At 33.9% G+C, this 15639-nt stretch overlaps 1 protein-coding gene across 8 annotated transcripts in view; it reads right to left on the bottom strand.

Annotated features, from left to right (window-relative positions):
* The window catches only part of LOC123717844 (cyclic nucleotide-gated cation channel alpha-3), a 124245-nt gene that overhangs the window by 41749 nt on the left and 66857 nt on the right, over positions 1 to 15639 (bottom strand). For 5 of the 8 annotated variants that reach the window (XM_045674085.1, XM_045674093.1, XM_045674087.1 and 2 more), the window contains exons 5-7: positions 10480 to 10629; positions 3759 to 3943; positions 793 to 1290 (exon numbers count right to left, since the gene is read on the bottom strand). In XM_045674085.1, coding sequence (XP_045530041.1) covers positions 793 to 1290; positions 3759 to 3943; positions 10480 to 10629 — 833 coding nt within the window. The remainder of the gene's footprint in view (positions 1 to 792; positions 1291 to 3758; positions 3944 to 10479; positions 10630 to 15639) is intronic. The other 3 variants (XM_045674088.1, XM_045674091.1, XM_045674094.1) reach the window with 1 other exon arrangement.

The following is a 15639-nucleotide window of genomic DNA, read 5'->3' as shown; positions in this document are numbered from 1 at the left end:
AATACGAGGAACTGTTGCCAGCGTTAAAAGGTACACTGCCACAGGGACTAATCTTTTTAAAGTTTTAATTTTCTTGTGTAAAATTCTTGATTGGTCACGGCATCACGCGTGAACGGCTGGACCGATTTCGCTAATTCTTTTTTAAGGTGTTTGTAATTTTCAGGAGAAGGTTCATATGAGACAAAAAATAAGACAATTGCTAGGAACATTAGAAAATTTAAGAATTAGTTACGATAGCAATATTTTTTTTAAATTTCATCCAAACTTTTTTGATGTAATATTGACAATTGAAATGAAACATTGGCAGAATGCTGCAAATATCGTTAAAGAGGATGTAAGAAAAATTAATATCGTTTAAAACAAATGCTTCGACCGTAGTTATTATATAGATAAAATACATATAAAATAATTATTACAGTCGCTAATTGTTTGTGCCATTAATCTTGAAACATGTTTTTCACATGGCCAGTTATATGTATACTATTTATATACGCGCTAAAAAATCAAACAAACAATAAAATTAATTTACAGATAACAATATAGACATATTTAACTAACATCTTAAATTACCATTATAGAAAATAGTACAATATACTTCTATTTATGTCACATTAACTCTGAGTACAACTATTTCCACAAAGAATTACTTAACTGATAACTTTTGGTGTTTCTTCTTTGATTTTTCCATACTAAGGTAGTGGAAGAAATCGTTTCTTACATATTTAACCGATTATATATGTTTAAGGTATGTTATACACTCATAAATAAAGGTTATGTAATTTGTTTACTCACCTATCGTCGTCAAAGCCAGCGTGCACCAGTAATAACTTTGCAGATATTGCTTCACAACATCCGCCGTCTCCGTGTCGTGGTACACCCAGTTTTTACTACCGAAACCATTATTCTTATATATAATATGATACAAGCACCCGTTCCAATGGAATATCACTAATAAATAATGAATTAAACTGGTTGATCTAAACAAATTTGGATAATTTGTGTGTCTCTCCGTTCTGTCCATGAACGCCCAGAAACGATAAATTTTCACTAGTCGAAATGAACGTAGTATTGAATTAAAACCAATAGACAAATAGAGGAAATCAAGCGGTAATAAACATAGACAATCTATGTAGAACGTTGTTGAGTTCATATAATGTTGGCGCAATTTTGCCGGTTCAGTCTGTAAAACACCGTCTTCCAAATAACCAGTCCGAAAATGAAACACAATGTCCACTATATATAGAAAGTCCGAGAAATAGTCCAAGCAAAACCACACTATTAATGTTTCACCTGGAACAAAGAGAGGGTTACATTAAAAACAATGCCTGTATTCATTTAAGAAGAGACGTAAGATTTGGGAATCAGCAGTTCCCTGCTCTTTCGTAACAAACTCTTTTTTTACAGAACTATAGGCAAACTCTCACGCTCACCTGACCGTCCATAGACACAATGGCAGAGGGATCGCGTTTTTGCCGGCCTATTAAGAATTGATACGCCTATTTTCTGGAGGACCCTTATACGAATTGGTTCGGAAAAACTACAGTGGGCAATACCACATAATTGGTTGACTTAGCGTGAAAAAGAGTGTACCAATTCTTAGAAGACCGCACTTGCCTTCTGGCAGTATCTATGAGCGGCGTATCACAAAACGTCAGATGAGCCCTGACCGTTTTCTGCCACACAAACACACAAAACACAATGTGAATTGGCGGTCCTAATGCTGCTCTGTGTTAATGCACAAGTTATATAAAAAGTTGTTATATTTTCTTAGTGAATTTAAAGAATTATCTTAAATTATAGAATGTGAGGTTGTAAGAGGTAACCTCTGGATTTACTCAACCGATTGTAATAATTCTTGTTTCAATAATGTTATTTGTGTTGCAAGTTGTATTAATGCGAAAAATATAAAAGACTTTACGTGGCAGTCGGATTTGTAAAATCGGGAGAATAATTGTCGAACGAAAACGTTTCTTAACGATGATAAATATTATGGAGAAAAGTTGTATAATATAAAAACAAGTTTTTCGCTGCGTCTATGTTCGCGTTAAACTCAAAAACTACTTTTCTCGCTAAGTATATGTAATTCTATGAGAAATAAACTATCTATGAACCAAAATGCTGTTCCTTCAACAATATTGATCTTCAGCGTAAGTTAAGCGACAGCATCCCGTTATGAGACTTCAAACAAATCCTATTCCAAGTGACCGAACCTTATAAATTTGATTCTAAAGACGTGAATCGAAATTGAATGTTCATCGCTTTAGTTCTTTTCATTCGATGAATTTTCTTTTCGATGAAAATATTCGAAGCCGAAATCAGAACGCTGAATGATTCGAATTGAAAAGGAAACTTCAAGTTTACTCAGACAACAACTCTAATCGATTATTTTTTCAAATTTATTGTTCACTTCGTTGATTTTTAACAATATTTACACGTGAATTGTCAAATTTGTGTACATTGTCATTAATGTCTGTTGTACTGAAAATGGGTGCTTAAAATTTATTTTACAATATTATTAGTGTTTTTTTAGTTCTATTCTAAAGCAAGATGGACTTTAAAGGCAACTATATGGTCCGAGAAGAAGAGGAAGAGGGCGCTGTAATGATGGATAGAGTTCTGTTCACCGTTACAGCGTTAGCAGGAATGGAGAAAGGAAGCCATGGAAAGATTTGAGAAAAGCAGTGGGTGGGCGTGTAGCTCCGATTAATGGTACAGAAAGAAGACAGTCTGACGTATAAAACATAATTTTAATAAACCAAATTTTTAAAAATATAAAAAAAAAATTACGGTTACGGTTTACGGAATAGAACATAGGCGAAACAATGAAATGTTAATTGCTGTGTAATGAAAATGCAATGTAACAGTTGAAGAGAGTGCCTGTGTCTAGCTATACTCTCGGGTCTGAACTCCGACGATTTAGGAAATCGCCACGCCTATAAAACTAAGAAACTAATTGTGTATCAAATAAGTATGCAATTTAAATATTTACAAACTTCTTTCTATAAACACAAATATGTACTGACATGAATTTTTGGTGAAATCACCAACGTCACCAAATTCACGCCAGTATACGTCAGGACATACTGTCTATAAATATAGACAGTATACACGTACACCAGAAGGGACAAGTTAAATGTACTCATACCTGGGGAACGTGGTGAATGTCATGGTAGTGGAAGCGAGAGTCTCTGCCTACCCGTACAGGAAAAAGGCGTGATAATACTCAGAATAACTTTATTCATATAGGTAAACAAGTACACTTTGAACGACAGAAAATAAGTTAACTTAATTCTAACTTTACATTTACTAACAGTTCGTCAGGCGTAGAGCGGGCCAGAAGAACTGGCACGAAACTCTCCGCCACTCTTTTTGATAAGTGTTGTATTGCTAAGTGTTGAGTCATACAAATTGTTTGGAATGGAACAAATCAATCCCATGGATTAGGATAATTTAAATTTTCGTCAAATATACATGATTAGTTTATGTTTAACGAGAGCTTTGAATTTATTTAGTAATAATTCTCTGATTTTCCTTGGTAGTTTGTCGTAAAAAGAATACAATTGCCATATAAGGAGTGGTTTATCTTCAGTTCTGTTTCCAGTATTATACAGTTTTAAAATCGTTTATATTTTTGTGCATACAACAAGGCTTAAAGAATATATTGACCAAATATGATAATATGTATATTTATAATATACAATAAGAACTGGAGATTATAGATCCAGTTAAAAACATATAGTATCTGTCACTAAACTTACCATTAATTTCTTGAAATGCGAATCTATATACGATGACCCATAGATTGTAGAGGAAGGCGAGGGAGACCACCATGGACCAGTAGTAACATAGGCGACCGGCCGGGTCGAATACGAATGAAAACGATAGCCCGAATCCGAACCTTCCGCTTGTGTATGTCGAACGCCGTCTGAGATTTCTACTGCTACTGTTGATAAGAATAAATTTATTTATTGTATAAATGTTCTTAATATAAAGGAAGTTGGTGTGGTGGAAACACAAACTGTACACAGTTTTTCTATCCACCAGGACGTCGAACATATTTAAATCATTAACATATATATATATATACTAAGGCCAGTGACATATAAACTGTAAATTTATAACAATCAAACCATTCAAACGATTAAAATTGCACGTAAAACGTCATAAACAAATCTAAACACTGACGCGCCAAAGATAGCCGATGCAAGAAACCTGTTCTTGTCGAGAATTCTCATTCACATACAGGATGAGTTCCTATATTCGAATATGTATTAAATGACGTATATAGCATAATTTTTGTTATGCATAATTTATAATCGTTTGACTTGTGTAGTATTTTTTTTAATTTAAATGTAATATTGTTTCTTGTTATGTTAGTAAGAAGTGTAGCTGGTATCTAGTTTATTAAATTTGGAATAATGTAATCTAATGTTTTTTTCCCATATAAATTATTGTATTTGGGTAATAGAAATTCGTTTTTTAATTTTCTACGTGTTGTAATTGTTGTTATAATATTTTATTGTAACAAGATTAGTTTAAAAGGGTGCTGCAATCACTACCTAATTTAGCAGTCATTAAAATAAAACAAACGCCTGTATCAGCAGTAGGTATAAAACATAAACTTAAAGTATCGTGGGAAAATCACGTAAACATATAGTAGATACACATAGTAGATCAGGGTGGAGCGCGGTGGAAATGAATAACGTCACTGAATACACCAAACAAGCTCGATTGGTCACCAAAACATGCTCCCGTTCTCAGATTTGGATGATGGCTCATGTTAGGTTGTTTGTCTGGAAGCGAAGGAGCCAATGGATGGGCTTGCGAAGGCCCCGTGAATGTGGTGATATTATTTATAAGTTCAACCTTTACATGTTTTAACACTAAGTCTGTGTTAGTGTTTTCTTTTCACTATTATGTGAGTGGGTGCGATTTTTCCCGCTGATGCTAAGGGTGTATCACTATTATTATGATAGACCAAAACTTGGCATTTAAAAAGACAGGTCCGCCTCTCGCCTTGCGAGAAGAACTGGCAAGAAACTCTCCGGAGTTTAATTTATTCTCTCCCATTCTATCCCCTTATTTGGTAACTGGTAGAAAATGTAAATTATGTCTTCCAATTTTAAATATTAACGTAGAACAATTTAATTCAAACTCAACCTAAGAAAACACTTTTTAAACGGATTGAAGCTATGTATTATTATTATAAACTTATAATTATAATAGTTTCGCGTGCTTTACAGCGTGCATGGTCACGGTGACTAAAGACAAAAGGTGTTGAATGTCAAAAAGTATCACAGCTGGAGAGATAGTTGTGTTATCTGTATTTATTTCCCCGGAGTTGATATCGACTAAAAGAGATGAAAGAGCCATGTATTATTATTAAAAACTTTTAGTTAAACTCAAAAGTCAACTTTTCAATCCGTTTAAAAAGTGTTTTGTTAATGTGTAAAAGCTATGTTAACTAAAGACAATACAAAAATACTATCACACTCAACCTGTTACGTTATTGTGTAAGGCGTTGCTAACCTTTTTAAAATATCAATGCCACGGAAATCAGAGGAAAAGAGGTTTAAACGCCCTTTTTAACACAGTTACTTTTACACAGTACCCTTATTGCAATAAGATTAATCTGCACACTTAACCAAAGCTAACACTGGTTTAGATGGATGATATTACGCCGTGATTAACACGGCCTATTATTGCTATATTGCAATGGCTGCAATTACCGAATTAGATTCGTGATAGCTGTCTCACATAACGTAGGTTGTCACCTATGAGGGAATTGAAATTAATCTTGCAAAATTTCTATCTTTCTCTAATAGGGGATAAAATGCTTTTAGAATAAAAGTGAAAATCTATTGACACCTGTAATGTACTTAACTAAGTACTAATAGAATACATGAGCTGCTGGTATTAATGTTTAATCTCCATAAATACGTAGATATATCATAAATAAAAAAATGATTTTGATGGAATTTTGACTGTCAAAATATAGCTCCGTGAATTTTACAGACAAATCAGAATACACATCCAAAAGTAGATTATAGCTGTGATATACACAATTACAACTATAATCTACTTATATAAAAAACACGTGTGTGTACTTATGTACACACGTTAGAAGTAATACTTCTTTGGCGTAACAAGATGGACATGATTCTACGATTATAGAAAAAATTACATTAACAATAGAAAAAACTAAAATGACGGTGTGCGCGCGTATCGTAAAAATTTACTCTCATCATGTTTCCTTAACATTATATTATCATTACAATATACCTACTTAATTTAAAATACTGACAAAACAAGTGTATCTAATAAAGGGTACCAGGAGTGCTCGATATTATTTTTAAGCGTTTTTTAGTTACATTCAATATTGACATATATCACAAAAACTAGTGTCGGGAATTGATCGAATTGTCTGAAAATTTTCTGATCAAGTAAGCGGTGATTACTATTGTTACTTTGGTTAAAAATTGAGATTACTTCTATTACTTTTAAAAATCATAATTTAACTGTCTTTTAATTTATAATCATTATTTAAATCGCTAATTTTGTTCAGAGAAAACAAGGTAGTTGTGATTCAGTATTCAGTGGAGCAGTGTGATGAGACGTTGGACCGAGTTGAGTTTATGTTAATTTGTGGTAGATTAGATTGTGATTAAAAGTGAGATTGGTGCCTTGAACCCGCTACTCGTAATAATTTAAGCTGAAGTGTTATGTGTAAACAATTAAATAAAAAAAAAATCAATAGCGCTACAACCCTTTTTGGTCTGGGCCTCAGATTTCTGTATCTGTTTCATGATCGTTTGTGAATTGAATAAGCAAGTATGTGATCAGCCTTCTGTGCCTGACGCACGCCGTCGACTTTTTGGATCTAAGGCAAGCCGGTCTCCTCACGATGATTTCCTTCACCGTTGGAGCTAATGTTAAATGCGCACATAGAAAGAAAATCCATTGGTGCACAGCCGGGGATCGAACCTACGACCTCACGGATGAGACTATTGTGGTCACACATTACCCAAATACGCCCACTAAGCACGCTAATGACGTTGTCCATTTCGATGGAGTGACTATATCTCTCCGACATATTATAGATAATTTTCATCAGCTTGCTAATGCAGAATACATAAATTGCGCAACAAACAAAACAAGAGCAGCCTGGAATGTAATTAAAACAAAAACACGAGACATGACATTTTATTCAAAAATAGAATCAATTAATATCGATGACAAAACAAATGAATCACCACATGAACTGGCTATTTTACCTCACTGCCTACTAAAAATTAAACAAACAATTTGCCAGAAGTAAAAATCCCTCGAAATGATAAAAGTATTTTTCTTTCCCCTATAAATAGCACGGATGTATTAAAAATTATTACATCTTTGAAAGATACAAAATAATTTTGATATCAAAACAATTTAATCATGCGACATACATAATTAATCTATCAATTATCAAACCATTACATAAAAATGAGCAAAAACACAAATGACAAATTATAGACCAATAACTATAATTCCCATATTATCTAAAATTTTCGAAAAAGCTATGTATAATATAATAGAGAATTTCTTTTCATTCATATGAACAAAATATGTGTATAAAGTAAGGTCCCGCACCACAAGTGGGAATATTGAGAAATAAAAAATTCACTTTTAATTTTGAAGCCTCTCTGAGTGTATTGAAAAACTGTATTTTTTACCTTATAACACTACTAATAAAGTCTATCGTATGAATATGTAATCTATAATCTCAATAGGGTTTTATCTATTTTTATAATTTACAAAAAAAAAAACTTCCAACATAAATTGGCAACAATATATTATAATAATTGATTTAAAAAAGTAAACGGTTCAAATATAAGATGGCTTTCCCACTTCGATTGTGTTCCCTTTGGAGTAGAGACTCTTGGTCCGTAGGGTTCAAGTGCACAGGCGCTAATTAAAGATTTAAATTGGCGCCTGGTAGATAATACGTGGGTAATACTGAAAATGTTTAGAACTGGCCAGTTAGAAACATTGCTAATGAAAACTTTTTTGTAATTTCAATTTTAGAACACTTTGGTAGCCTAATGTAGTATATTGCATTCATTTGTCATTAGTTTTTGTAAATTGGCGCCAAATCTAAAAGTCTTGTTACAAGTGAAAATTAACTTAACGCGAGAAAATTTTCGGTCAATGATTTATTATGACTTTCGCTGTGGGCTTACTCAACAACAAAGCTATAGGCTACGATTAGCATTTCTTAATGAAGCCCCATCTCGTGCCACTATTTACAATTGCTTTTACGAGTTTAAGATCCGCGTGAGGGACGTCCTTTAACAGCGACTACTAAAGATTGTTATCTCTTTCAGTGCTGTGCGACACATGAAAGAGAAAGATAAAAGAGAGAATCTAGCAGCAGATACGGGCAAGCCAAGGCATTGGTATGAGTCAAGTTCAAAAAATATCACACGAAGCTTTGTACCAGATGGATTCCCCATACTTTAACCGACGACCAGAAACACCTTCGAATGGACTGGTGAATATTTGACTATGGCAGGTGTTGAGATAATGAGTCGTCCTGCATACAGTCCTGACTCTGTGCCATGTAACTTTCATTTATACCCAAGAACTAAAGATAAAATTCGAGGTATTCGCTTTACAAGCCCTGAAGATGCGGTGAAAGCGTACGAAAATGCCATAGAAAAGACCCCTAAGCAAGAATGGGCCCACTGCTTTTCTCAGTGGTTCCATCGAATGCCACGATGCTTAAAGAGGAATGAAGGTTACTTCGAAAAACAATAAAAGTATTGGCAACTTTTTACATTAAGCCGTTTTTAATTTTCTAAACATTTTCAGTGTTACCTAGGTGCAGGTGACCTCAGAGTTGGTGGATTCCTCGCTCAACGAATAAGTATCGAAATACAACCAGAAAATGCCGAGTGTTAAAGGTACACTTGCCACAGATACCAAACTTTTTAAATTTGTTTTAATTTCCTTTTTATTATTTTTTTAAAATTATTTTTATTTTAAATTGTAAATACTGTATATTTGATTGTGTTGTTTTGGTTTATCTAGTGTAAAGGTACAGAACGTGTTTAAAGTTAATTTTATAAAGACTTTGATAAATAAAAGAAGAAACAAAGTATAAAAATATGACTACGAATACTTTTTTTAGTTTTACAATGTAGTAGTTTTAAAGATTATATTTGGTATTAAGTCAGTATTTAAGGTATCTGGTAAGGAGTTAATTAAATTAAGTATATATAGTTTAAACATATAGAGTATATTTTTTATTTATTTATTATATAGAATAATATCATAATATGATACATTAGAAAACCGCTGTGATTTGTATAAATGTAAACATAGCAGTCTTGTTTAGGAGACAAATGCATATAATGCATATAAGTAGCTGTTTTGCAATTTACTTTTAATGTTGGTTAACGTTATGCTATCTAATAACTGACTGTTTAGTCCATTTGCTTATAAAAGGACGCGGTAGCAAACACCTTAACGTTCTCTCGCCATATACGTTATTTGCTCTCGATGCACTTCTCACATCTGTAGGTCATTGCAACCCGTTTTTTATGTCATCTCAAAAAAATGATCGCAAATGATAGTGTTATGAACCTTGGCCAACTTGAAGCTTTGAACTTGAACCAAAAACATAGATGTTTTTGAGGCCAAAGCCTATTAAATATGAGAGCGAAAAATGACGACTTTTCGATGAAGTCCTTACACAAGATTTCATCTAAATAAGATTGAATACTAAGTTGATAATGCCTGTATGCGATATTTTGGCAAATATCTATAATCTAGTATCTTTTATATAAGTTTTTTCACTCAAAATAAATTTAAAACTCGTGTAGGTAACAGTGTTCTCTTACGAACGTCGATAAAGAAATACATAATAAATGCTTATAATTTTACATTTAGTGCCAGTTCTCAAATCAAGGGCTTAGAACGGACAAACTGGCAATAAACTCTCCGCCACTCTTTTTAATCGCCAAGTTTTTTGTTTTACAAAATTTGTAAGGAGCTGCTGCATCCATAACACCACGTTTTCGTGGGAACAACACGCAAATACATAGTCGATATAATTAACATGACCGCATACACGCATTCAAGTCCGACCAGTCACCACAAGTAGCACCCGTTCACGAGTATGATGCATGGTCAGCTATAGGCCCCCTTACCGTATACTTACAGTACACTTATAAACGTCAACAGAAGAGTTGTTAAATTTATTCTAAATTTATATTTACTACCAGTTCGTAAAACCAGGGCGTAGAGCGGACAAGAAACTCTCCGCCACTCTCTCGTTGTATAGTGATTATTTGAGCGATAATTTGTTACTTAATACACGCCTATACCGAAGAAAATATACTGTTACATTTTGTGTTTAATTTCCACTTATTTGTATTGTATTTATTTTTTAAAGGCTCACAAACAAATCTGACTTTTATAGTTAAAATATATCCTTACCTATCGGTACCGTTGCAATTTGATGCTAGATGATTGTGCGACTGATGCTGTGCAGGGGTAGCGGGTGCCCGCGGCGTATGTGGGGTGCTTCGCCATCCCCCCAAAAGTGGGGCTTCGCCACTTGCGCCCAGTAATTTTAATCTGTAATGGCTGTATAAATAAATCACATATGCTATAACATTTATATAAAAGTTAATACGTTACTTTTCTATGCTTATAATAAACCGTTTTTTACATAGAAGCATCTTAAGGAAAACTTTTTCGACTCTTCAGTGTAAACATTGCAACAAGGTCTATGTCTAAGCCATCTAAAAATTGGACAAAAACCAAATCAGTGGTGTTACAACATTTTTAGTTTGTAACAAACGTAACAAAACGTGTTTCCAACATATACATAACATCTATCTTAAACTGAAACTCAAAATAACTTATGAACATCAGAAAAGAAGTTAAATTAATTGTAACTTTACAATTAATTCAATCATTTACATTTTCGTCAAATTTATAAAAAGCTTTATTGATTATTTTACGTTTAACAAAGGCAAATAATTAAATTAAATTATTAAGCAAAGGAAAAACATTCCAGATAGACCAAAAATTAGCTTGAAAATTTTGGGTGCAATTTTGAGATCTGAGGGTAAACAATAAATAAGGCGTGGTAACAATACAACAAACAATATACGGTTTTATTCTCTATATACAATATTTGCTCGAACTGTCCAAAGTTTGAGAGCAATGTTGGCCTCAAACTTTGGACTTGGAGTGGATTCAGCGTGCGACTCTCTTCCCTGAGGTCGTAGGTTCGATCCCTGGCTGTGCACCAATGGACTTTCTGTCTATTTGCGCATTTAGCATTCGCTCGAACCATGAAGGAAGACATAAGGTATAGAAGGATGATCACCTACTTGCCTATTAGTATAACAAATGATCACGAGACACAGACATCTGAGGCCGACACTAAAGGTGGTAGTGCCACTGGTTTTCTATATTAATCGAAACTTGGGACTTCAACACGCTGAATAACTGAAAACCCAAATTGAACAATTTAATCCCCTCGGAAGCAAGATGGAAAGCCGAAAATAAAATCGCCTTATTTGCGAATGATCGCTCGAGTTGGAATTGGTTTTCCGAATGCATCGGAACACGCTGAACTGTCGAAGTGTGAAATGAGATATAAACTGAAAAATGAGCGCAATATTAAATTTCATACTTTAAAGTAATATTTGTATTTCTATTTTAACAGGAATCATTCTTATATGATACTGATTGGTCCAGATTCAGCGTGTAACTCTCATCCCTGAGATCGTAGGTTCAATCCTGGAGCTTCTACTTGATCGGTGTACAGCCGAGGTGTTAATACAGAGGTCTATCGAAGCATTTACCACTAATTCGGCCAAGGAAAATACCGTGAGGAAACAGGTAAGTATGCCTTAAATCACTGGTTTTTTTAATGATTCATTTATCACATATTAAATTTTATTTTAGTATTTGATGCCATTAACCCTTATCTTTTCGCATAAATAAATATAAGTTTTTCTTTTATATTACGTCTATAGTGCGTTGATTGTGAACTCAATCTTCGCACTTAGACGCCCATTTGGTACGTTGTGCGTTAAGTCCTGGGTTAAGCCTATCCTTTCAGAAGTTTAAAAGTTTCCTGGGCAGTTCGTAGGCTTTACGGATCCACCTCACTGCTCAGAGGTTTTTAGGTCGGTGGAAACGCCACGCTGTCCAGGATGACGTGGGTAACTAATCCCTCTGCACAAGAAACTGTCTGTCGCACTAAGGACAAAAAGGTTTTTAGTAAAGAGGCAGTGGCCCGTTATTGTCCCTATCATTGATTTGAGATTAGCTCTGTTGAGGTTTTGACTCTAGCGAGTTTACTGCTGGCAGTGCCATTTTGGACTGTCTCCAGTCTGTGTTTTGCGACCAACGGTGATTTTGGAGCTCTGTGATTCTTTAGCGAATCCAGGTTCCCAGTTGCGAGAAGTACAATAGAAGGAGCCAGGCTGCGTTATTTCGGATCCTCTCTCCAAGCTCTTCAGCATCATCATTGCCCATCGGTCCACTGTATCCTTTTATCCACACTCCAGTTTTACTGTGTTGTTTTTCTGTGCTGTGTGTTTTTTATTCCGTGTAGATCTGGAACAACTACTGCTAACAGCTCCTTGGGGTCAATTACTACGGTATCTTATATTTCATAAAACGATTGAGTGCTGTCTTACTGAACAACTTGCTGCTAATGGTCTTGTTGGAGACCAGGTCAGAATTTCAAACGACACAGAATTAAAGTTTTGGCGATCGCTCTAATTCAAACCCTAGACGTCAAATTTGGATGACAAAAGTGGCGCTTGGATTGTCCATCGAGTTTTACTTCTGATCATAGCGTTGGCGATCGCTATGATTCAAACACTAGACGTCAAATTTGGATGACAAAAGTGGCGCTTGGATTGTCCATGGAGTTTTATTTCTGATATTGACGATTTGTTTTATAAAATATACTTTATCCATTTGACTACCATATTTAATAGTTCAAATTTCATTTATTTATTTAGAAAAAATAACTACACTATCCTTGCAGTCCTAAACCAATAAGATAATGTCGATACAAAAAAAGAAATCTCTCTGGAGCTGGTGCTTTCCTCGCTAAACGAATAAGTATCGCAATACAGAGAGAAAATGCTGCCTGCGTTGAAGGTACACTGCTACAGGGAAAACACTTTTTTAATTTTTTAATTAATTCTATTATTACTATATGTAGGTTAAGAGATTAAATATTGTATATTTGATTGTTATAATCGTGATTGTATTGACACAACATCGCTACTATGAAATCACTCTGCGAACATATATATAAAAGATGTTGAGAGTGTTGAAGACAGTATTTAATAAGCGCAATATCATGTTAAAGGGAATATGTGCAACAGACTGGTTCTGGCCTTTGGCATCGCAAATAACCTTGGCCTTAACAGTCGTACGTATCCCCTAGGAACTAGGAACCCGAGTTCTTGGAGAAAACTTGGAACCTCGAATTATAAATACTATACATTTTAATATTGTCTATTTTATGCTACATAACGCCATTGCCCTTTGTCTAGGTAATGTTTTAAAAACTCTGCTAAAACGCCAAGTTATATTTGACAGCCTGAGTGTTAAAAAAATAAGATATTTGCTCTTTCTTGTGCCTGAGTGACCCTTAAAATTAAGGTACACTTAGTACAAGGGTCCTTGTGCCTCAACAAACACGAGATAGGCCCTCGAAGCCCTCAACGACTTAACGAGCCACACGTTAGCCCTACGTTCAAATAATTGGCACTTACCGAAGGTTCTTGTCGATTTGGAGGAAAATTCTTTCTTAATATTTTACGGTAGTATAAAGTCCTGCTCAACTTAATTTGAGGGAAGTATTCTGCGTCATTAAAAATTATATTTGTTAAGAACCTTTTTAAATACATACGTAACCATTCATTAATTTTGACTTTTAATACATGCCGGTTATTTCACGATAATTTCTACGATCTATCACGTGAATGTATAGGCTATTCAAATCCTTGACACCACGGGCCTAGTGAGAAGAATTAAAATGACATAACTATTTGAACTAATGAATTAGTGACAGTGCACGTTAGTATAAAGTGCTTAACAGTGAGTGAAAAAATAGAACACAAGAACAGTGTGTCTTCCCTTAGTAAGTAGTTAGTTAAGTTGTGTTATTATCACTTTGTAGCGACCAGCCTCGTCGACTGGTCGCACATCTTCCCTTTAGGTTAGAGGAATCCAAAACAATTAAATTAAAAAAGGAATCAAAAATCTAAAACAAAAACCAAATATAAACGTGAATTTATTTCATTAAAGGTCTTTTATTTAGTATTTTTTTATTTTATTTATTTCCATCGCCTGTGATAATGCAGTGACCTGGATGTCTGCCTTATAGATTTTGTTATCTAAATGGTATTGAACATTAACCCCAGAGACACGTAAGAGGAAATGATTTAGTATAATTTTTCCTTATATATTTAAACCAATTAATAAAGTCATATTGATCCGAAATAATTCTTATCCATTCGAAATTCTAGCAAATGATGAACTAAAATGCTCGCCAGCTCCCTAGCTATGAGCACTCTAAACGTAGTAAACGTAAAAAAAAATTGTGTTCCACTCCACTCAACAATCTAGGACATTAACCAGACAAAAAATAAAATCGGCCATCTTGGACTTACAAAGGTATTATAAATGGTCATCAGAATTAAAAGTGCGTACCAAATTTTAGATCAATCCAACAGCAGAAACCCGGTCAAATTTCAATTATTTTGATCGAAACGGTTTAAGCTAAAGAACTGTTAAAAAACAAGTCGATTTACCAACTTTTCAGTGTTAGAATTTGGAAATCCATTGTGTAGGCTAATACAATTAACACGAGTATAGGATATAAATTTAGCAATGCTTCATAGAGACGAGAACGACTGTTTTGTGTCAAGGCAAATGTGATTATTCTAACAAAAAACAGAACTGGTTCGTTCATTCGTTCACTTATAAGCGCAATGGATAAATGCTTTTAAGATTTTACTTAAAACTAACATAAAGTTAGTTTTAAGTTTTCTTAATACCATATAAAAAAATGTGTGCGTATACTAGTGTACACACGTAAGAAGTGAAACTTCTTTATGACCGTATTTTTCGAAAAATTATCTACTATATGCAACTTTACAGAAATTGGTTAAATAAACAAAGGGCTTTATTATCATAGACATGAATACAAATAATGCAATTTCATTTTACCTTATTACCACAAAGATTATTACAGAATTTCATTAATTGTAATAGAAATATTACTATCATTGTTATCGTTATTATATATTTTTGTTATTAATGGCTTCGAATCTCTTCGTATCAACCGTGATAGGGAAAAGAATATGGAACGTTACGGGAAAATGCGAAGTACTTTTTTTCCAACGCCGATAAAGAAGTTTTCGTTTAGGTTTCTATGCAAAATATAAAAGATACTTTAAAGATCACGTGATTCTATATGACGACAGTTTTGATACCCTTCAACAAGCAACAGTTCCATACAATTTTTATTTATCTCGTAATCTAGCTCGTATAATAAAATAAAATCAATTATACGACATATCGTCAAAGATCTAATATTTAATATTTAGT

Source organism: Pieris brassicae, chromosome 13 (assembly GCF_905147105.1).
Source record: "Pieris brassicae chromosome 13, ilPieBrab1.1, whole genome shotgun sequence".
Taxonomy (NCBI): domain Eukaryota; kingdom Metazoa; phylum Arthropoda; class Insecta; order Lepidoptera; family Pieridae; genus Pieris; species Pieris brassicae.
This window is presented reverse-complemented; position numbering and strand designations above follow the sequence as displayed.